Consider the following 23017-nt stretch of genomic DNA (forward strand, 5'->3'; position numbering starts at 1 on the left):
TAGTAGTAACAGAAGTAGTATCCGTAGAAGGACTAGTAGCAGAAGCCCTAGCATTTAACATTAGTGCCTGAAGAACAAAGTAATTTAAGCAGTATTGGGATGGAGTTCTATCCTTGAAAACACATGTTTGTCCTTTCTAGATTGGTTTCTTGGGACGAGTACTTAAGAGAGCAGGCACTGTATATTCTGGCAGCGAGACCAAATATTTAGAGACAGACACACCCAAGAAAAATGTGCGTTGGGAAGCCAGAACCCAGGATTATTGTACTGTCAGAGGACAAGTCGCTCTTTACGGACAGTTATGTTTGTTATAACGAAACCCACACATATTCTCTCTAACAATAGTGGACACTTTCCTGTGATTTAAGTGACAAGTTTTCGTAACCTTGCTTTATGGACACTGGTTATATGTGCACTGTGTATAATAATATTCTGTTGTCAGGATGATGTGCTTATTGAACAATGTGAGAAAATGATTCATGTTTTTTTTTTTGGCTTCTGTTGCTACGCAACACTAGCCACCATCTTATTTTCCAATGCTAATACAGTAGCATCAAAGCTTTACAACTCAAATATAAAGGCAGTGCTCCTTTACAGCTTGGAAAGCTGGAAAACAACTCAGGAGATAGTTATAAAGCTGAGGTTTTTGCTGCGGAGCGAGCGTAGCGAGCGAGCAGCAACATAATCAGGATTTAAGAAGAATATTTAGAAGGGGGTACGAATTCTCGAATTCATCACTTTTTACCAGAATGCATTGCAGTTAACCAGACTGCACTGCGCCACTTTTACTGGAGTGCATTGCGCCACGAACAACACGAGGATGTCATACTCGTCGAGCCGTCGTCCTTTTCCACTGAGAAAGTTTGCTCTGATTTACCTGTAAAGCGATGTGAAGGAGATCGTGCTTGACTTTCACAACTCTTGCTATGCAGTATGTGAAAGTTTGTAAATCTGGACGATTAATTGTGACATCTTAATCTTAGTATGTAATTTCTTAGCAGTCTCGCCTCCTTCGCCGAATTCTTAAATAAAGAGAAATCGTCGTTACTAAAGCCTGTAGAATAATTAAAACAAACGAAAACCGTGGATCACGCTGATTTCATAAATGCTGCAATCTATTCCTTTTCATCGAAACATGAATTTAAGCTAAAGCTTGAGCATTTTCAGACATCGCGGTGGACACGTTCTCGACACATTCCGTGTGTTATTCTGTCGAGTTCTAGAGATATTTAATGCGTGCCAGTACAGAATTTATAAGTTAGATTTCTGCTCCTACAATTTCCACATCTTTCGATTTTCGCGATCTGGTAAAAGGGAGGCTGATGTGTATCGTTTTATATCCAAACATACTTCAGATCACAATGTGCTTTTTTGTCTCGATCCTTTGTCACACCTCGCCATCGATGCGTCATCATGCATGAAGTTGATGCATACAACGACAGATTTTAAGTGACACCACGATTTGACACTACTTTGAGAAATAACAGTTAATGTAAGTCTTGGAACGCGCAGATAAATGAATCACGGCGTTAAATATGTCACTATCAACAGAGTGTGCCGCAGCATTACTATCTTTTAGATACCCTAGTTTATTAATAGATGCCTTCGCTTTATACTGGGTATAAGATGGCCACGGAAAATAACGAACTTTGAAGTGCGCAACATCTGTAAACAAGAGAACATCATGGTGAGCGTAACCCGGACATGTATTAAGAAAAGACCCTACCGACGTTGCTTTAGAAGGTCTGTTTTTACACCAGAGGGGAAAAGACAAGGGGGGAGGCCTAAACCTGTAGGAGGTCAGCAGAGAAAGGACTAAAATCCATAGACCTGACCTGGGGCGAAATCCGGAAGGTGACACAAGATTGTTCACGCTGGAGAGAGACTGAAGGCCCTATGCGTACCATGACGCAATGAGGACCGATGATGAATAGCGTGACATGATGACACCTGTCTTTCTTCCAATATTTGACTCTTATTGCGAGACTTTTGACTATTTGCTTGAGTACAAGGTTTTTTCAATTTGAACTAGAGATTAACGATATCGCACGACAGCGCGAAGATATCAATTATATTTTCGAGTGGTCACGCGGTAAAAACAATATTTTACGAATGAGAGCCGCTAGGGAGTAGAATATTGATTTTGACACGAGAAAATGAAATTCATGTCTTCGAGCCACCGTGTAATTTTCTTTTTATTATATGGGCAAACTGACTGTTTGCTAAAACAACCATAAAAAAGCCGGAAGTGGCGTCATCGAAATCCTCACCGGTGTGGATATGGAAAATACGCCATTCGGGTCCCGGATGTAATGTCTTATAAATTTAAGAAGTGGTGTATTTTTCGGAATATAACTCGTGTCTATAAAATATTTTACAGTTTAGATATGACATTGTTCTTTTGCCTTTAAATTGTGTGCTTTAGTCTTAAATAAAATGAGTTTGTGACGTTTATGCTGAGAGCCAGCTTAATAAAGAAACCAGGATTTTGATACGGAAACTACTTCATTTAGTAAATAACGAAATAAATGAAAAAATTAAGCTAAATCAGGTTTTGAAAATTCATCTAAGTTTTGGTCAGGTCATAAATAGAGTTAGTCCATGGGCCAGGGCAGGTTGTCGGTACCACTCAGGGGGAGAAAATGTGAGTGATATCTGATGAGAGGTTGTATTAAGGACTTTTTAAATTTACTTCATGGTAATCGTGAAAGAGTAGCTTTCAGTACTTCCTTTTTTCAAAAGTATTTCTGTCACATGGAAACGAGGCTCACACTAAAACAGTTACTTTAAATGCGTTTTTTATTTATAATATTAATAAATCACTACATTTTACAGTAAACAGCTTCTCTTAACATTTTTGGTCAAAAACTAGAATTTATTAGTTGATTTAAAAAAGAAAAACTTAAATGAAACCATGCAGCTGAAATTCGAAAAGCATCATGGGTAAGGCCTAAGATGACGGCCTCGCATGCCTGGTAAATACATCAAAGTTCTCGCCAAATTTTCGCAGTTTGGACGCTTTTTATCAAGTAATATAGAGAAACAGGCAACACCTAGTATTTTTATACTCACTGAATGATTGACTGCTAAAGCTCGCAACGAAACTTGACTCCTATGTACAGTTTCAATTGTTTTATTCCAACAAACCAAACTGAACGACCTCCGTTTAAAATTTTTATTATTCACTGCTCATATGATGAACGCCTGCTAATTGGCCCTATTTTAAAAAAACATCTCGACTCTTTGAAGGCAACTACGATTAAAAGTCATAGGCCATTGCTTGATTTGGAAGAGAATGCCAAGGAAGGAGAAATTCCCCAAGTCGGTTATCACAGGAAATGCCTTAGTCTTTTTACATTATAGCGAGACTTCGAGAGCATTTCTGAAACAACGGCTGCGAAACAGATTTCTGAGTTTAATTTAGAAGGCAAAGAGCAAAGACCTCGTCGGCAAGAGCCAAGCATGAGAAGAACTTGCTCGAAAATATGCACTTTTTTCGAAAATAAGACTGCATATAAAAAGCTACAAGAACACGCGATCCTTTGACTCTGTAGGTTGACTTGTGTTTAGATGCCACGATTAGAAAAGCTGCTATTGTTGCGGGTGATAGCAGGATTTTTGGCCTTGCCTCTCGTAATTTGGTAGCAGCTGAAGTATGTTACCGTGGTCCGTGCTATTGAGATTACACCTGACCAGATAAAGCAAGCAAGTACAGTGACTTGGAAAGGTGAATCGGACTCGGATGAAACCAATTAGAGTATAGAGTCTCAAGCTTATGACAAACTGTTTGAGTTTATTTGATCAGATTTATTAAATCCCAGACTTATTAAGATGGTTGATCTGAGAGAGAAGCAATGATCTCCATGCTATCAATGGGCGCTATTTATCCGAATAAATGAAAAAGACATTTCCGAAGAAAGTTAGAAAACGATTTCGGCGACTTGTGACAATTTGAAGATCTCCCGAACAATAATAAAGTTTTTTTTCTTCCCAAAAGTCTTTGAAAGGCTCTACTGGCCAAAGAGATGGTAACGTTATTTCAGTTAATTCGACAACAGGGCTGACTCCATCTAAAATCAAGGAAATATAGCAAGTTGGACTGTACATCTGTGATGCAGTTCTTTCAAGTAACACCGAAATGGCATGGCCACCGAAATCTTCTTAACTATGTGAGAGTACAATCAATCTTCCAGCAGAACTAGATGGTTTTCTATACACTCTTCTAACTAGCAACTCAGAAATCCCAACGAAATATCCTCATCGCGTCCGGCGCCTTGTCGGCAACTCTTTTGGGCTAGACATTACATACGGGATAACTGGGGGTGTCTTGAAAACAAAGACCCCTAAGACCCCCAGGGGCCATAAACGGGGACGGAGACCGTAAGCGCGCGCTATTTCTAGTGTTGGGGCTGTCCCTATGATATGGGACAATTTTTCTATTTTTAGAACAAATTGCGCCATCGCATGCGGCACACGCGCGTACGTGCTGCGAGGATTTTTGTTGATGTCGCAAGGGGGAAATGGTGTCCGAAATTCCTGAAATTTTGGATGTTTTTGACCCGCAACTCAACACGTTCATTGTCGTAAATGGTTTAACAGCAAACAATCACTCTGGTTTCACTTTGATTCTCCTTTATTCTCTCTGATCCGCTCTGGTTATTTCGCGTCTCTCGATCACAATACATGTACAATGGATTACATAATAGTTCAATGTTCAAGTAGTTCATATTTCATTGTCACGCAAAGTTCATGTTTCAATGTAACGCTTTCATCGCCGACACTCTCCCCCTATTTGACTCACATATTTGAGGCAAATATAGAATGTGAGAAATCTACTACTTGAAAGTACAACTGTAACTAATTTGAAACTAAAAATGATAGCATGCAGTTCAAGTCTAATTCCCATCCAGTTCATCTTGCGCTATGGCAGCTATTCGCTGGCGTGCATCAGTTGCGGCTCTTCTTGGTTGGAATTCTCTGGCGTTCGCGTTAAGTATTTCATCTCTCCCTTCTACAGGTCTGTCACAGGTCAATTCGAGTGGATATAACAGCTGCAGCGGTCTGTCTAAGTATGACTTGCCAGCTCTAAGCCGCGCCCCTCTGACTACTCCATCTCGTCCTTGAATCAGTTGTTCCACTATGCCAATCTTCCATTTCCCTCTGTTGCGTTCCTCCCCCTTGATGAGTACTACATCTCCACGTGTCAAGGTTGTTTCCTTCGTTTTATGGTTGAGGTTGTGACGCTCTCTGAGGGCCTTGAGGTACTCTGTTTCCCATCTCGTCCACAGGACGTCTTTGCATCTTCGGATGTACCTGGCTCGTTTTCTGAGGTTGACATCTTCTATACCCATTGGCTCTTCTTCGGGTATCTGGTTGGGTTGCCCATACAGCATAAGGCTGGGGGTCAGCACTGGCAATTGAACGTCGTCCTCTACGTATCCAAGAGGTCTGTTGTTCACGGTTGTCTCCACGTCTAAGATCACCTCCTCTAGCTCATGCCAGCGCAGGTTTCCATTTCCAGTAGCCTTGTACATGCTTTGCTTCATCACCCCGATCAACCTTTCGAACTGGCCGCCCCACCATGGGGCTCTGCTAAGGTTAAATTGCCATGTGATCCTTTGTTTAGCTAGCCAGTCGTTTGTCTTTTCATCTTGTCGGATCTTCTCCAACCATTTTGACGTTGCAACGAAGGTCTTCCCGTTGTCAGAGAAGATTTTTTCCGGCCGTCCACGTCTTGCTATGAAACGCTTTAAACTGCGTAGGAACTCTTGTGTGGTCTGATCTGGTAACAGCTCCAGGTACACGGCTCGGGTAAGGCTGCATGCGTACAGAACGATGTAAGCTTTCATTTCTTTCCTGCTAAAGTGCTTGACAGGACCAGCGAAGTCAACCCCAATGAACTTGAAGGGCATTGACCCTTCTGTTCTCTCCTTAGGCAGGTTTCCTGTCGGCGGGTTTGCTAGTGCAGTGACTTGAAATCTTTTGCAGCCATGACACTTTCTTATCACTTGCTTTGTTAGTCTTCTGAGACGTGGTATCCAATACTTTTCTCTTATCTTTGTCATCGTCAAACTAACTCCCCCGTGGAGAGTTTGTGTGTGAGCGTACATAACCAGCTTCCCACTGAACAGCGCGTCGTCAGGCAGGTAGATTGGATAGTCTCCCTGGATACGGCCTCTGCACTCGTAGAGTCCGTCTTTGTTCTTCTGAAGATTGAGTCGTAACTGATCTTCTTGAAACTTGGTCGTACTTTGGCATCTGATCTGTGTTCGTCGTTCCCAGAACTCGATCTGGCTGTTGGTCTCCTCAGTGGTGATTGGTCCGGTGGTCCTCTGTTGACGTTTAGCTCTGCAGTTTCGGATAAATCGAGAAACCCACGAACCAACTCGGATAGTTTTCCATAGATCCCACTTTTGCATCAACTGATCTAGTTCGTCATTGGTTTCAATGGTGACTGCAAGGACTTCTTTGATGATTTTTTCCTCAGCTTGCGTTTCTTTGGTTGGACTGGTGACGATATCCGGTGGCCAATTCTGTGGCTGTGCTAACCAAAGTGGTCCATTCCACCACAGGTCTGAGGTTTCATTTACTTCTCCACCTCGGTTTCCGAGATCAGCAGGGTTTTCCTTTGAACTAACATGCCGCCGCTGGATGTAATGCTTCTCCTGGATTTTCTGCACCCGATTGTTGACAAACTGTTTGTAGTTTCCACCCCCTCTGATGAGTGAAGAGCAACGCTGCTGTCAAGCCAACAGTGGACACTTGTTATTGGGAACCCTTGTAGAGCATCTTTCACGTTGTGCACGAGATTGCTTGCCATATGTCCAGCCACTAGTTCGAGCCTTGGTATTGTCAACCCTTTCTTCGCAAGCCTGGACTTTGCAGCTACCAGACCTTGGGTTACGCCAGATGGTTGATGTGTGACTGAGTATACTGCTGCTGATACGCCCTTGCCGCTGGCATCTCCGAAAGCGTGGAGGTTGATGCTTTGGGTTTTCTCTTGGTGTTTGGCAAGGCTTCTTGACACCACTACTTTTTCTGGCAGGGCTCCTTCCCAGCTCTCCCACATGCTCTTTAGTTCTTTGGGTAGCTCATAGTCCCATGGCGTTCGGGCATCGCACGCTCCTCGATACAGCATTTTTCCCACCAGGGTGACGGGTGACGCTAATCCCAGTGGATCGTATATCTTGGCGATTTCCCCGAGGACTTCCCTCTTCGTTACATTGATGATCGGACCGGGAACGTTTACTTCGATTGTGTCCTCGGTTTTGTTCCATGGTACACCAAGCAGTTTCGTCTCTCCTGTCTTAACTCCCATCTGGCACTTGGCATAACTCTGGCTTGCATCTAAGGGTGTGGTAGGTTGTTCCTCTTCCGTTTTCGTTTCTTCTAAAGGTGTTGGCTCTTCCAGGGAGGGTACATTTGAATGCCATTTGTGCAGCTCGAATTTTCCTTCTCTGAAGATGGACTGAGATGTTTGTTTCAAATGTTGTGTGTCGGTGACAGTTTCACCACCGCTGATCAAGTCATCTACGTAGAGGCTTCGTCTGATCTCCCCCACTTCGTTTGGGAAAATGTGCTGGAGATTTTGCAAGTGTTGGTCAATGACTCCTCCGAGTAGAAATGGTGATGTGGACAGCCCGAAAAGTGCTCTCGTTAATCTTAGAGTTTCCACTTGCTTAGTTTCCAGGTCTTTCAACCAATGAAATCGCATTACGTCTCGGTCTTCCTCTCGTATCCTTACTTGCAAGAAAGCCTGTTTTAGATCGCCTGCTAAGGCCACGGGGTGGAATCTATTTCTGATGAGTACACTCCAAAGTTTGTTCTGTAAGGGTGGACCCGTCTCTAAACACTCATTAAGGGAAGGTGCTTCTCTGTTGGCTCGCGCAGATGCATCGTAGACGATACGGATCTTCGTACTCTCTGCTGTTTCTCGTATCACGGTTTTGTGTGGAAGGTAGAACTCTCTTCCTTCTGGTTCTTTCAGCGCCCGTTCGACTATTCCTTGTGCCAATTGATCTTGGATGATGTCGTCATACTTCTCCAACATGCCTGGCTGTTTTTCTAGTTTTCTCACTAGGTTATCCAATCGCTTCAAACTTTCGTACTTGTTGTTGGGTAAGGGTGGGTGATTACCCTTCCAAAGAAGACTTCATACCATCTTTCAGGGCTTCTCTCAAGTTGTTCCTTAAATTCTTCATACACGAGACACTGATCACCAACTGGACGGTCCTCCAATCCAAGTACATCGAGTCTGCCAAGTGCTTCATAATCTACCGTGGAGGTCTGGGTTAGAAACATGTTAGTAAGATCGGGCTCACTTCCAGGAGACATGATGGTCCATCCTAGGCGTGTCAGTTCCGCAATCGGTTCTCCAGATTGTCCTATCTTGGGTGTGGTCTCCGTCTTGATCCTTGCATACTCGCTAGTACCGAGGATTAGATGCACAGGGAGCTCTCTTTTCGCGTCGACATCATCCATTACTATCCCTTTCAAGTGGTCGTACCGTGTCACCATGTCCTTGTACCTAGGATTTGTTAAATTTAACAGCACACCACGGTTCACGTTGGTTACTTCTGTTCGCAGATGAAAATCCCCAGATAGGTTTTTGATCACTACATCATGGACTTCGATTTCTTTATCTGTAGTTTGCATCATCATTTCGATCCTTCGGAACTCCTTTCGCACTGGTCGCTTTCCTAGTCGATCGAGTAACACTGCAGAGGCGTATGAACTTCCGGCTCCAGTGTCCAACAGCGCACGGCACCGTATACCACCTACGTCTACCACGACCATCGGGTAGGTTACTGAGCTTCTTCCAGTGGCAACTAACATATGCTCGGGTTGCTGGGATCCGGTAGCGTTCTCGCAGATCGACGAGTGGTGTCTCCTTCGGCAGAACATGCATTTTGAAACACAGCGGCACTCTTCGGCCCTGTGATTGGCGCCGGTACAATTAAAACATAGTTGTTTTAAGATCAGCTGTTTTCTTCGCTCTCGGACCGTCGTAACGTTGTCGCAATTAGTGGATTGGTGACTTGAGCTTTCGCAGTAAACGCATGGCCTTCTTTTTGGCTCTCGTCGGTTGGCTTGAAAACTTCTTGACGTGGGTGGCTTGAATGGTGGTTTGAATGGTGGCTTGAAAGGTGGTGTGATTGGTGGTTTAAATGGCGGCTTGAATGGTGGCTTGAAGGGTGGCAGCTTTTCTTGATCAACCCCTTCTTCGAGTTTCGGCGGGTTTCTCACGGTCCACTTCCGTAACGCTTCGAGAAGCTGCGGGAACTTCCATGCCTGCCAATCATTATCGGTACGGACTAAATCTCCTCTGATCCCTTCCAGCTTGTTCAGAGTCATTCGAACGTACCCATTCACCTCTCCTAACTTGCCCATGGTTTCCAGGGACTGTACGTTTGAGCACAGCTTTTCAAAGAACTCTAAGATCTTGTTTGGGTTTGTTCCATGAATCGTCGGCAGGGACATAATACCGCTTACGTAAGCGTTGACAATCTCGCTTTCTTTTCCATATTTTGTTTTTAGTATATTCTTCGCTCGTTCGTAGCCTTCTGTGGTAAACGGGAGGCCATCTATTGAGGATCGAACATGTGGCTCCAAGAGTTCCTTCAGGTAGGTAAACTTCGTGATTTTCGAAATACCTGCTGCGTCAATTTCCGCTGAAAACTGACCCCAAAATCGCAGCCAGTCGGCGGGAGTGCCTTTGAAGTGAGTGATGACAAGTTTAGGCAGTTTCGCGTTGATGTTTTGATCCTTTTTCTCGTCGATCTTCTTCTCGTACTTGAGCTTTTGCTCCAATTTGGCTTTTTCGAATCGCATTTCTTCTTCGTACTTTTTCTCCCTGGGCTGTGCGGCACGCTCCTCTTCTTCTTTTTTCGCGGCTTGCGTTTCACTGCTCTGAAATTCCTTAATCGCTGCGCTGAGGTGATCGATTGTTTTCTCAAATTCACCCACGCCTTCTTCAATATTCGCACTCCATTTCAGGATTTCTTCTTCTTTGCTCCCTGCTTCGAACATCATTTCTTGTACGGTAGTCTTAAAGTCGTGGACCTCTTCCACCTTCTTCTTCAACGTATTCCGTAATCTCTCCACGCTCGTGATGCTTTTCTCCTCAATGAATGAGTTGCCAGTAATCGGATACCCGTGTTTGCGCGAAGAACTCTGGGATCGTCAGGGGGCAAACATTGCTAGTCGCTAGAAGGAAATGTATGGCGGAAAGTTGTTTCGAGGTACAAGAAAACGATTTTTGAGAGAGATCAACGCTTTTTCGTCGTCGTTTTTATCGCAAATGGATTTGGGCAATGTTGATATGTGGAATATGTAAGTTTTTCTTTGAATAACCGTGAAATATGTGACAAAATCTACCGATAAACTCCGTTGCTTGCGTGAGGTTTATTGTGAAATCTACATCGCGTAATGGTCTGAAAATATTACAAAATTAATTAGGTGTAAATCGAGAGGAAATAACCCAGTAAAGTCTTTTAAGTTATGTACAGGCTACTTTTGGCTTATTTGAAAGCTTAGTCGTACAAATAATACTGGAAATAAGCCCGGTGGCGATTATTGTACTGTCTGGGGTTGATTTAATGACAAATGAGTCCGCGCGACTCGTGCTGTGTGGCTACTAGTGTTGCTCAAAGCCTTTGTTTTGCTTTTACAAGCACGTATTTCAGTGATTTTCCTTTTCTATAACAGATCAAGGGTAGCTCCCTGAATATATCTCTGAGTATTTGTATTTGAAAGTGCCATTTGTGCGTGATTATGCTTTCCAAAGTTTGGTATTGACGGTTGAGTGAAATTGCCCGACACAAAGGGTAGTAGTTCCTTCTGCAATTTTCGATTTCTGTTTTAGAGCTTCTTTTCTGTCTTAATATTTAACTTCTCGGAGGGTCTTTTCTACCATTTGCTCCGGGTAGCCTCTCGAGATCACGCGTGTATTGAAATTTCAACATTCTCTTCAATGTATTTCACAATAAACCTCACGCAAGCAAAAGGGAGTTTATCGGTAAATTTAATCACTTATTTCACGGTTATTCAAACAAAAACTTACATTTTCCATGTATCAACATTGCCAAAATCTATTTGCGATAAAACAAAGGCGAAAAAGCGTTGATCTCTCCCCAAAACCATGTTTTTGGGCGTCGAAACAGCTTTTCGCCATACATTTCCTTCTAGCGACTTGCAATGTTTGCCCTCTGACGATCCCAGAGTTCTTTTCGCAAACACGGGTATCCGATTACTGGCAACTCATTCATTGCGCTAGTTGTTTGGTCTTGCGTAAGATTGAGTAGTTGAAGCTTCGCGTCGATCGTTTTGGTCAATTGTTCGACTGTTTTCGCCATATTCGGTGATTCCTGTTACAGGGTCCTGGCAGGGTCGCCACTTTTGTCGTAAATGGTTTAACGGCAAACAATCATTCTGGTTTCACTTTGATTCTCCTTTATTCTCTCTGATCCGCTCTGGTTATTTCGCGTCTCTCGATCACAATACATGTACAATGGATTACATAATAGTTCAATGTTCAAGTAGTTCATATTTCATTGTCACGCAAAGTTCATGTTTCAATGTAACGCTTTCATCGCCGACATTCATGTCTGTTGGAATTTTGCTGAAGTATTTTCGTCGAAAGCTGCTCCAATTTGAGTTAAGTAAGACAGTTTCGAATTTAGGTATGTCCCGCTTTATATATCACCGACCAAGTTGTGTTCCGCAGCTTCTTTTACAAAAGCTCCGCATTACTCCACTCTAAGTTTCACATATGTTGAAGATTAACAGGGTCTTAACAGCTTTTCCATAACACAGCAAAAACCTAGTTGGATATATTTGGATATACCAGCGTTTCAGGACTTCAAAGTTTCCCTCCCGGTGAGGATTTCGCCGGAGTCTATCGCGACTGAAAAGTGAAAAAAAGGTAAATGCCAGTTTGAGTTTCGCCTGAATTGTAAGTAACGTTTGATGTTTCATCAAGGCCCAATAAGTTTACGTCTGTAGATACTGCTCAGTCTTGTTTCTGTAGAAATCCAATAAATTGTCTCAGTTGTCGATGAATAAGAGCGCACGTCGATACGTGTTTTGTACAATCAGTAAACATAAACATGACAAAATGGATTTCCGCACTTTCGTGTGAAAACGTACATCGAACTCATACAATATCTCTACGTTTTAAATGTTTAAGGTTGATATATGTTTGAGAACATATTAAAAGCTTAGCTGAAAATATGTGAATTCGACGGCAATAATCAGCAACGTTACGATGACGCTTTCTTCAACGGCTATCTCTAAAACGAGAACGGCGAATCGAGGAACGGGGAATCGAGGAACGGGGAATTGACGAACGGGGAATCGAGGAACGGGGAACGGGGAATCTCTAAAAGGGGGAGTCTCTAAAACGGGGAATCTCTAAAAGGGGAATCTCTAAAAGCGGGAATCTCTAAAAGGGGGAATCTCTAAAAGAGGGAATCTCTAAAAGGGGCAATCTCTAAAAGGGGGATTCTGTAAAAGGGGCAATCTCTTAAAGGGGGAATCTCTAAAAGGGGCAATCTCTAAAAGGGGGAATCTCTAAAAGAGGGAATCTCTAAAAGAGGGAATCTCTAAAAGGGGGAATCTCTAAAAGGGGGAATCTCTAAAAGAGGAAATCTCTAAAAGGGGGTATCTCTAAAAAGGGCAATCTGTAAATTTTTTACACTCCTCACTCCTGATATTACTCTCGTGCTTTTTTTTCCTGTAGACAAAACGATAATTTAATTTATTCTAAACCACAAAAGCAAATAACAAATTTTCATAACAGTATATTCTTAGTGTTTTCTTAGTGTTTTCTCAGCTCCTACAAATTGATGGCGACTGAACAATATCTGCCTTTATCGTAAATTAAACCAGAGAGCAGGATTTCGTCAAGCACTCCAAAACAACAGAACAAAACTAACAAACCTGGCAACGATATGTGCCTATGTTCTAAGCCCTAAAGGTTCTATCTATATTCTTAGTTCAGGAGTGACGTACAGATCTCGTTTGGATATCTAGCGATCGGCTTTCGCCAAAATCAGTGAGCTTACATATCACAGGCTCGTGTTTCCACGCGTAAGCTATCTTATTTCGGTCCGTCTCCGCACGATAGTGGTGATTGCTAAGCAAAACATTTTAAGTCCCTGTGCGCTATTCCATTTTTTGTGCCGAGTAGAGCAGTCCTCCTGCAACATCAGCGGCAATCTTATCCATAAAGGTGCCCTCTATTCCATTGCAGTCTTGACTGTCAATAAGGTACATTAACTCGTTTAACGAGCTCAGCTTTCCTTCACCGCCGAAAACTTCAATATCGAAATACACGTACTCTAGCATAATTGCCATGGGGTCCTGGCAAACAGCTTTGAACTGGACGATGTTTTCGTGGCGTAGCTGTGACAACAACGTGGCCTCTTTGGCAAAAGCTTCAACAAAGCCCGCAGAGGACGAGAGCAGTTTCTTCACTACGACGTCTCCTGATTCGCGAGCGTTCTGGGAATATTTAGTTCTTAATACGGCACCAAATGAACCTTGTTCGATAACATCTTGTGTGCCGAGGTCATCCCACTTAAAATGTGGAAGACCTTGGAACTTAGCGACCTTTTCTTTCGAAAAGTAAATGGCAGTGGAACTTTAAATTCCTCTCCACCTGACGGCATGGCGCAAAGAGCGGTCTTGATTAGCAAGGAATCACTGATTATACTGAGCAAATTTCCACCAAAATCTCTGACTAGAACAAATGAATTTCTCTAGGAAGTATTGTGAAAAACTGGCATGAAACTCTCCTTACCACCGATGCGACGCCTTGAATCAAACCTCCCGCAAGCAGTTGGCGATTCATGCATTCATATGGTTTCCCAGGTCCACTGCCATTCAATTTTTTTGTAACTAGAAAATTATTGTAATGGAGTTTGAAATTTCCTCAATGGAAGATAATCTATATGTCTGTAAACTGACAATGTAATAAACTTCAGCACATATCGGCAAAATTTTCAAAACGTTAAACAACCCAGGGCTATCAACAATTGAAATTGAACGCCTCACCAGGTATGTTTTAGCACAGTGAACGATGACAACCGATCTTGTCGCGACATCTTAGCGAAAGTGGTCGCAAAGAACAAGTCCGGATAAAATGTAGGTTAAAATTTGTTCGTTAGCGAATAACAATCCCGTATTGTCGTTTTTCTTTCATCGACCAACGTGTGGAACAAAGTGGCATATACATATAAACCTGAGATATATATTCTGACAGATATAACCTGACAGAGATATTCCCTGAGGAGATCAGTTTTTAAACTTGACCTTTGCGCGTTCCTGTGACATTTCCTGTAAAATGGCTAGATTGCGGAATGTCAGAGGCAGTAATACTACGATTATCAGTTGAGTAAGGCGGACGAAAGTTTGGTCACCAAGTTTTAACGTAAAAATCGTGTTGTTGTCACGAGCAACTGGCTCCGTATCCATTGGCAACTTGTCGGCCTTTGACGTCAATTGATAGGAAAGCGCGCGAAATTGTAGGCGACGCGACAGGCGACCAACGGCTGTTGATATTGTTACCAACGGAAACGAGGTAAGTTGCCCGTGACAACAACACGATTTTACGTTAAAACTTGGTGACCAAACTTTCGTCCCGCCTTACTCAACTGATAATCGTAGTAACTACTAATAGTAAACTTTACCTGGTTTTTAAAACCATTTATTAAAAGGTATTTTATCCTGCGAACAGGCGTTCTAGCGAGAGCATGTGGAACGGACGAAAAGAAATATTTGCGAGCGAAGGGAAGCCGAGCCGAGCGTTGCAATTTCGTTTCGCAAATTTCCCACTTGAGAGCATGTTCGCAGGCCATTAGCATTGAAGATTCCCACTTTTAAAGATTCTCAGTTGTAATGATTCCCTCTTTTAAAGATTACCGCTATTAATGATTCCTACTTTTAATGATTCCCGCTTTTACAAATTCCCACTTTCAAGGATTCCCGCTTTTAAAGATTCCCCATTTAAAAGATTCCCACTTTTAAAGATTTCCGCTTTTAAAGATTCCCCCTTTTAAAGATTCCCCGTTTAAAAGATTCCCGCTTTTAAAGATTCCCCCTTTTAGAGATTCCCCCTTTTAGAGATTCCCCCTTTTAGAGATTCCCCTTTTTAGAGATTCCCCCTTTTAGAGATTCCCCCTTTCAGAGATTCCCCCTTTTAGAGATTCCCTCTTTTAGAGATTCCCCCTTTTAGAGATTCCCCCTTTTAGAGATTCCCCTTTTAGAGACTCCCCTTTTTAGAGATTCCCCCTTTTAGAGATTCCCCCTTTTAGAGATTCCCCCTTTTAGAGATTCCCCCTTTTAGAGATTCCCCCGTTTAGAGATTCCCCCTTCTAGAGATTCCCCCTTTTAGAGATTCCCCTTTTAGAGACTCCCCTTTTTAGAGATTCCCCCTTTTAGAGATTCCTCCTTTTAGAGATTCCCCCTTTTAGAGATTCCCCCGTTTAGAGATTCCCCCTTCTAGAGATTCCCCCTTTTAGAGATTCCCTCTTTTAGAGATTCCCCCTTTTAGAGATTCCCCCTTTTAGAGATTCCCCCTTTCAGAGATTCCCCCTTTTAGAGATTCCCCGTTTTAGAGATTCCCCCTTTTAGAGATTCCCCCTTTTAGAGATTCCCCCTTCTAGAGATTCCCCCTTTTAGAGATTCCCTCTTTTAGAGATTCCCCCTTTTAGAGATTCCCCCTTTTAGAGATTCCCCCTTTTAGAGATTCCTCCTTTTAGAGATTCCCTCTTTTAGAGATTCCCCCTTTAAGAGATTCCCCCTTTTAGAGATTCCCCCTTTTAGAGATTCCCCCTTTTAGAGATTGCCCCTTTTAGAGATACTCCTTTTAGACATTCCCCCTTTTAGAGATTCCCCCTTTTAGAGATTTCCCCTTTTTAGAGATTCCCCGTTTTAGAGATTCCCCCTTTTAGAGATTCCTCCTTTTAGAGATTCCCTCTTTTAGAGATTCCCCCTTTAAGAGATTCCCCCTTTTAGAGATTCCCCCTTTTAGAGATTGCCCCTTTTAGAGATTGCCCCTTTTAGAGATACTCCTTTTAGAGATTCCCCTTTTAGAGATTGCCCCTTTTAGAGATACTCCTTTTAGAGATTCCCCCTTTTAGAGATTCCCCCTTTCAGAGATTCCCCCTTTTAGAGATTCCCTCTTTTAGAGATTCCCCCTTTTAGAGATTCCCTCTTTTAGAGATTCCACCTTTTAGAGATTCCCTGTTTTAGAGATTCCCCCTTTTAGAGATTCCCTCTTTTAGAGATTCCCCCTTTTAGAGATTCCCTTTTTTAGAGATTCCACCTTTTAGAGAGTCCCCTTTTAGAGACTCCCCTTTTTAGAGATTCCCCCTTTTAGAGATTCCCCCTTTTAGAGATTCCCTCTTTTAGAGATTCCCCCTTTTAGAGATTCCCTCTTTTAGAGATTCCACCTTTTAGAGAGTCCCCTTTTAGAGACTCCCCTTTTTAGAGATTCCCCCTTTTAGAGATTCCCCCTTTTAGAGATTCCCCCTTTTAGAGATTCCCCCTTCTAGAGATTCCCCCTTTTAGAGATTCCCTCTTTTAGAGATTCCAGGGGGAATCTCTAAAAGGGGAAATCTCTAAAAGGGCGAATCTCTAAAAGGGTGAATCTCTAAACGGGGGAATCTCTAAAAGGGGGAATCTCTAAAAGAGGGAATCTCTAAAAGGGGCAATCTCTAAAAGGGGCAATCTCTAAAAGGGGCAATTTCTAACAGGGGCAATCTCTAAAAAGGGCAATCTCTAAAAGAGGGAATCTCTAAAAGGGGGAATCTCTAAAATGGGGAATCTCTTAAAGGGGGAATCTCTAAAAGGGGCAATCTCTAAAAGGGGCAATCTCTAAAAGGGGCAATCTCTAAAAGGGGCAATCTCTAAAAGGGGCAATCTCTAAAAAGGGGAATCTCTAAAAGAGGGAATCTCTAAAAGGGGGAATCTGTAAAAGGGAGAATCTCTAAAAGGGGGGATCTCTAAGAGGGGGAATCTTTAAAAGCGGGAATCTTTAAAGGCGGAAATCTTTAAAAGTGGGAATCCTTTAAATGGGGAATCTTTAAAAGCGGGAATCTTTAAAAGCGGGAATCCTTAAAAGTGGGAATTTTTAAAAGCGGGAATCATTAAAAGCAGGAATCATTAAAAGCGGTAATCTTTAAAAGAGGGAATCTCTAAAAGGGGGAATCTGTAAAAGGGAGAATCTCTAAAAGGGGGGATCTCTAAAAGGGGGAATCTTTAAAAGCGGGAATCTTTAAAGGCGGAAATCTTTAAAAGTGGGAATCCTTTAAATGGGGAATCTTTAAAAGCGGGAATCTTTAAAAGCGGGAATCTTTAAAAGCGGGAATCCTTAAAAGTGGGAATTTTTAAAAGCGGGAATCATTAAAAGCAGGAATCATTAAAAGCGGTAATCTTTAAAAGAGGGAATCTCTAAAAGGGGGAATCTGTAAAAGGGAGAATCTCTAAAAGGGGGGATCTCTAAAAGGGGGAATCTTTAAAAGCGGGAATCTTTAAAGGCGGAAATCTTTAAAAGTGGGAATCCTTTAAATGGGGAATCTTTAAAAGCGGGAATCTTTAAAAGCGGGAATCCTTAAAAGTGGGAATTTTTAAAAGCGGGAATCATTAAAAGTAGGAATCATTAAAAGCGGTAATCTTTAAAAGAGGGAATCATTACAACTGAGAATCTTTAAAAGTGGGAATCTTCAATGCTTATGGCCTGCGAAGATGCTCTCAAGTGGGAAATTTGCGAAACGAAATTGCAACGCTCGGCTCGGCTTCCCTTCGCTCGCAAATATTTCTTTTCGTCCGTTCCACACGCTCTCGCTAGAACGCCTGTTCGCAGGATAAAATACCTTTCAATAAATGTTTTTAAAAACCAGGTAAAGTTTATTATTAGTAGTTATTACTGCCTCTGACATTCCGCAATCTAGCCATTTTACAGGAAATGTCACAGGAACGCGCAAAGGTCAAGTTTAAAAACTGATCTCCTCAGGGAATATCTTTGTGAGGTTATATCTGTCAGAATATAAATCTCAGGTTTATATGTATATGCCACTTTGTTCCACACGTTGGTCGATGAAAGAAAAACGACAATACGGGATTGTTATTCGCTGACGAACAAATTTTAACCTACATTTTATCCGGACTTGTTCTTTGCGACCACTTTCGCTAAGATGTCGCGACAAGATCGGTTGTCATCGTTCACTGTGCTAAAACATACCTGGTGAGGCGTTCAATTTCAATTGTTGATAGCCCTGGGTTGTTTAACGTTTTGAAAATTTTGCCGATATGTGCTGAAGTTTATTACATTGTCAGTTTACAGACATATAGATTATCTTCCATTGAGGAAATTTCAAACTCCATTACAATAATTTTCTAGTTACAAAAAAATTGAATGGCGGGCGACCTGGGAAACCATATGAATGCATGAATCGCCAACTGCTCGCGGGAGGTTTGATTCAAGGCGTCGCATCGGTGGTAAGGAGAGTTTCATGCCAGTTTTTCACAATACTTCCTAGAGAAATTCATTTGTTCTAGTCAGAGATTTTGGTGGAAATTTGCTCAGTATAATCAGTGATTCCTTGCTAATCCAGACCGCTCTTTGCGCCTTGCCGTCAGGTGGAGAGGAATTTAAAGTTCCACTGCCATTTACTTTTCGAAAGAAAAAGGTCGCTAAGTTCCAAGGTCTTCCACATTTTAAGTGGGATGACCTCGGCACACAAGATGTTATCGAACAAGGTTCATTTGGGGCCGTATTAAGAACTAAATATTCCCAGAACGCTCGCGAATCAGTAGACGTCGTAGTGAAGAAACTGCTCTCGTCCTCTGCGGGCTTTGTTGAAGCTTTTGCCAAAGAGGCCACGTTGTTGTCACAGCTACGCCACGAAAACATCGTCCAGTTCAAAGCTGTTTGCCAGGACCCCATGGCAATTATGCTAGAGTACGTGTATTTCGATATTGAAGTTTTCGGCGGTGAAGGAAAGCTGAGCTCGTTAAACGAGTTAATGTACCTTATCGACAGTCAAGACTGTAATGGAATAGAGGGCACATTTATGGATAAGATTGCCGCTGATGTTGCAGGAGGACTGCTCTACTCGGCACAAAAATGGAATAGCGCACAGGGACTTAAAATGTGTTGGTTAGTAATCACCACTATCGTGCGGAGACGGATCGAAATAAGATAGCTTACGCATGGAAACACGAGCCTGTGATATGTAAGCTCACTGATTTTGGCGAAAGCCGATCGCTAGATATCCAAACGAGATCTGTACGTCACTCCTGAACTAAGAATATAGATAGAACCTTTAGGGCTTAGAACATAGGCACATATCGTTGCCAGGTTTGTCAGTTTTGTTCTGTTGTTTTGGAGTGCTTGACGAAATCCTGCTCTCTGGTTTAATTTACGATAAAGGCAGATATTGTTCAGTCGCCATCAATTTGTAGGAGCTGGGAAAACACTAAGAAAACACTAAGAATATACTGTTATGAAAATTTGTTATTTGCTTTTGTGGTTTAGAATAAATTAAATTATCGCTTTGCCTACAGGAAAAAAAAGCACGAGAGTAATATCAGGAGTGAGGAGTGTAAAAAATTTACAGATTGCCCCTTTTAGAGATTGCCCCTTTTAGAGATACTCCTTTTAGAGATTCCCCCTTTTAGAGATTCCCCCTTTTAGAGATTTCCCCTTTTTAGAGATTCCCTCTTTTAGAGATTCCCCCTTTCAGAGATTTCCCCTTATAGAGATTCCCCCTTTTAGAGATTCCCCCTTTTAGAGATTGCCCCTTTTAGAGATTGCCCCTTTTAGAGATTGCCCCTTTTAGAGATTCCCCCTTTTAGAGATTGCCCCTTTTAGAGATTGCCCCTTTTAGAGATTGCCCCTTTTAGAGATTCCCTCTTTTAGAGATTCCCCCTTTTAGAGATTCCCTCTTTTAGAGATTCCCCCTTTTAGAGATTCCCCCTTTTAGAGATTCCCCCTTTTAGAGATTCCCTCTTTTAGAGATTCCCCCTTTTAGAGATTCCCTCTTTTAGAGATTCCCCCTTTTAGAGATTCCCCGTTCCCCGTTCCCCGTTCCCCGTTCCCCGTTCCCCGTTCCTCGATTCCCCGTTCCTCGATTCCCCGTTCCTCGATTCTTCGTTTTAGAGATAGCCATTGAAGAAACATAAAATACATGATTTTAGTAGCTTTTTGACATTGGTGAAAATTGCTGCAGCATCTCAGCACAAAAGATCACGAAAGAAATCTTTGTCAAGATTTTGACAACTAAAAACTTACCGACTCGGACTTGAGAGTGCACGCGCTCCACTATATTCTCCACTATGCAAATGAGCTACTTGTACGCGTCAGACTTTCCTTTCAAAAAATTTGCAAATTCGCCAAACAAGCAGAAACAGTAAGAAACTATCAAAAAGAGGTTTGGTTATGATTGAGCATTGTTTGAAAAACTCCTAAATTAATTCGATACTGTGGAGTAGAGAGTTTTCTTACAGACTAGTAAGCTTTATTCTAAGTCAGAACTAACGCAAAAGCTTACGCGCACAACTAGCGCGAGCAGATATTATTCATCAGATCGAAATTGAAGTCTTGTTTACGAACCTGAAAAGCTCACCTTTTCCATTAGCTCGGAGCATAAAACTGCCTATAAGCGCCCTGGTGTTCTTATTCCCTGCCATCGCTGTGAAAAATCCGCAAGAGAATCTCGCAACTCTCACCATTTGATCACGCAACGTGACAACATCCACGCAAGAGTCCTCGACAGGTGTGTGGATCCGCGCGGATATAGGTCGTCAGGATGGCGCAATTTGTTCTAAAAATAGAAAAAATTGTCCCATATCATAGGTGCGCGCGGATCCCAAGACGGGTGCTTACCATTTTTCTCATTAATAATAATTAAGAATAATTAATAACTCAAGCCAAGAGATTAATGTGCCATTCGAAAGTCATGTGTCAAGGGAAACGATGTAGGATCCACTTGCGATTTCCGAAAAGGATCCGGACTCGGCTCAACGATTTCTGGGGAAATGATGAAGTGATTTAGTCAATATTTGACTCTAGTTTCAAATTCTCTCTCCCACCCCACCCTCACCCCTCTCGAATAAGACAAGTTTTTTTAGGACGGGTGGAAGGAAAAATGAGGGAGTACTGGGGCGAGGGGGAGAACAGTACAGTTGTCATTTTGTCAACCTCGCTCTCTACGGGAGATTAAAGAGCGGAGGGTGGTACATATTTTAAAACTGCATGCCTTCCCCTCAGAAAAAGACAATTGGGGTGGGGGGAGTGACAAAAAGAAGAGAGAGTAAAAACAGAAGACTTAACCTTTTAATTCAAACTGTTCCGATTATTGTGCACTTGAAAAATTACAAGAATGGCCTCCCCTCCCCCTACCTCAGAAAAAGGTGATTTTTCCGGGGTTACTGAGAAGAGGAGTAATCCCCCCTCACCAAAAAAATATATAAAAAACAATAGGGGGTCTTTGTTTTCAAGTTTTGGGGTCTTAGGGGGTCTTAAGGGTCTTTGTTTTCAAGACACCCGGATAACTGGAGGAAAACCTTCCAAGCAAATGCCATTACCAGACGCAGTAAAAACTTTGCAAACCGCAACGTTGAACTTATATAGATATTAAAAGCCGATGTGGACATGGGATTACGTATTCGCAAATTGAGGAAATAAACACTGCACTTCGCAATTGCCTACAAAAAGTGGCCTTGACGCCCGATAATGATGTTCTTTCGTCGAGGGAGCAGCTGAAGAAATCTTGGCGGAAGCAAGAAAGAAGAATTTGCTTATGATCCTGTGACTCCATGCAAATGAAAGGCTTCGCCTGGGCAGCCCAGTGACTTTCCAGCCCACTGCCTCAGGCAAGTCGAATAGCACGAGACGAAGAAGACATGAAATTGATTATGTCGATGCTCGAAGGAAGCTGAATCAATCCCTTTAAGGATGAAAAGCAAGACCTAGTTTGTTCATCTACTAACAACCTCGCAACTCCTGAGATAGAGAATGATCTGCATGCTTTAGGCAGAGGCTTTCGGAGAGACGACATTTTGTCATAACAGCCAAGATCATGCAAGCTATCCACCTGTACCTGCCTTACAAATGGCCTTAAAATGCACCGATATGTCCCGCCTTCGCATGCTGAGGAGGAAGAGATTCTTGATGAAGAAAGCTCAGATGATATGACGAGGAGGATGAGGAAAATTAAGGCCTTTTTAAATATCAATAGAAAGAATCCGTTAAGCTAGAAAATAGTGTTGAGAAAATTGTGAAACCATTACTTCTCCTCGTAAATTATACCCGGGAGTGTACTTGGGTCAATCTTTGTTGGGTATGTGCCGCTGGCCTCTCAGAACCCCTACCCCATTATAGTCATATTCTATGGCCAATTATAGACCCCATCTTAGTCACTTTTGGGTAAATGTAATTTTCACGACCCCAACTTAGTCACTTTCTGTTTTTGCGTCTACCGTATAAATCCTTTTAACTAAGTCTTTCTAAAATGAATTGACACATTTAATAAACTGAATGAAGAAAACTTTACTTTACGACTACACTATAAACATTCTGATGCATTTGCTTACCATAAACGTTTACAAACGTAACATCATAAATAGTTGAAATGTAAACATTCTTCTTTAACGGTAACATTACACTAACACTGACATTATCATAGCATTTTGTCACGTTTAAAGCAAACAAGTCCCAAGCAAAGGAGATCAAACGCTTATTACAACAAAAGAAGATCCAAGTTATCTTAACTTCGATGGACGCAGAATAGCAATTAAATACCGTAACACGAATGTGGACTTTGTTCTGGACTATTGTGCAACTGGTTAATGTTTAAGTTGTGATTTCAAGGCCGGAAATGTAATGGGAACCGTTTGTCAAATATTAAACAACAGCAATAAATGCGGTAACAGTTTTTTTCGGCGAATCTTTCCGTTTATAAATCACAACTTGCCAGAATTTTCTTACTCTCAAAATCCCGGAAAAGTGTGA

General features: G+C 42.1%; 2 protein-coding genes and 1 pseudogene across 2 annotated transcripts in view; 2 read left to right on the forward strand and 1 right to left on the reverse strand.

Annotated features, from left to right (window-relative positions):
• Nucleotides 1-228, forward strand: part of LOC145467697 (PHD finger protein 24-like) — a 58644-nt gene extending 58416 nt beyond the window's left edge. Inside the window, exon 8 of the mRNA XM_081451301.1 lies at nt 141-228. Within this exon, the coding sequence (XP_081307427.1) occupies nt 141-210 (70 nt within the window). The 3' untranslated portion in view covers nt 211-228. The remainder of the gene's footprint in view (nt 1-140) is intronic.
• The window catches only part of LOC145467715 (neuferricin-like), a 195172-nt gene that overhangs the window by 118139 nt on the left and 54016 nt on the right, over nt 1-23017 (forward strand). The window lies entirely within an intron of this gene.
• On the reverse strand, nt 4896-10122 carry LOC145467757 (uncharacterized; annotated as a pseudogene).

Source organism: Orbicella franksi, chromosome 14 (genome assembly GCF_964199315.1).
Source record: "Orbicella franksi chromosome 14, jaOrbFran1.1, whole genome shotgun sequence".
Classification (NCBI taxonomy): Eukaryota; Metazoa; Cnidaria; class Anthozoa; order Scleractinia; family Merulinidae; genus Orbicella; species Orbicella franksi.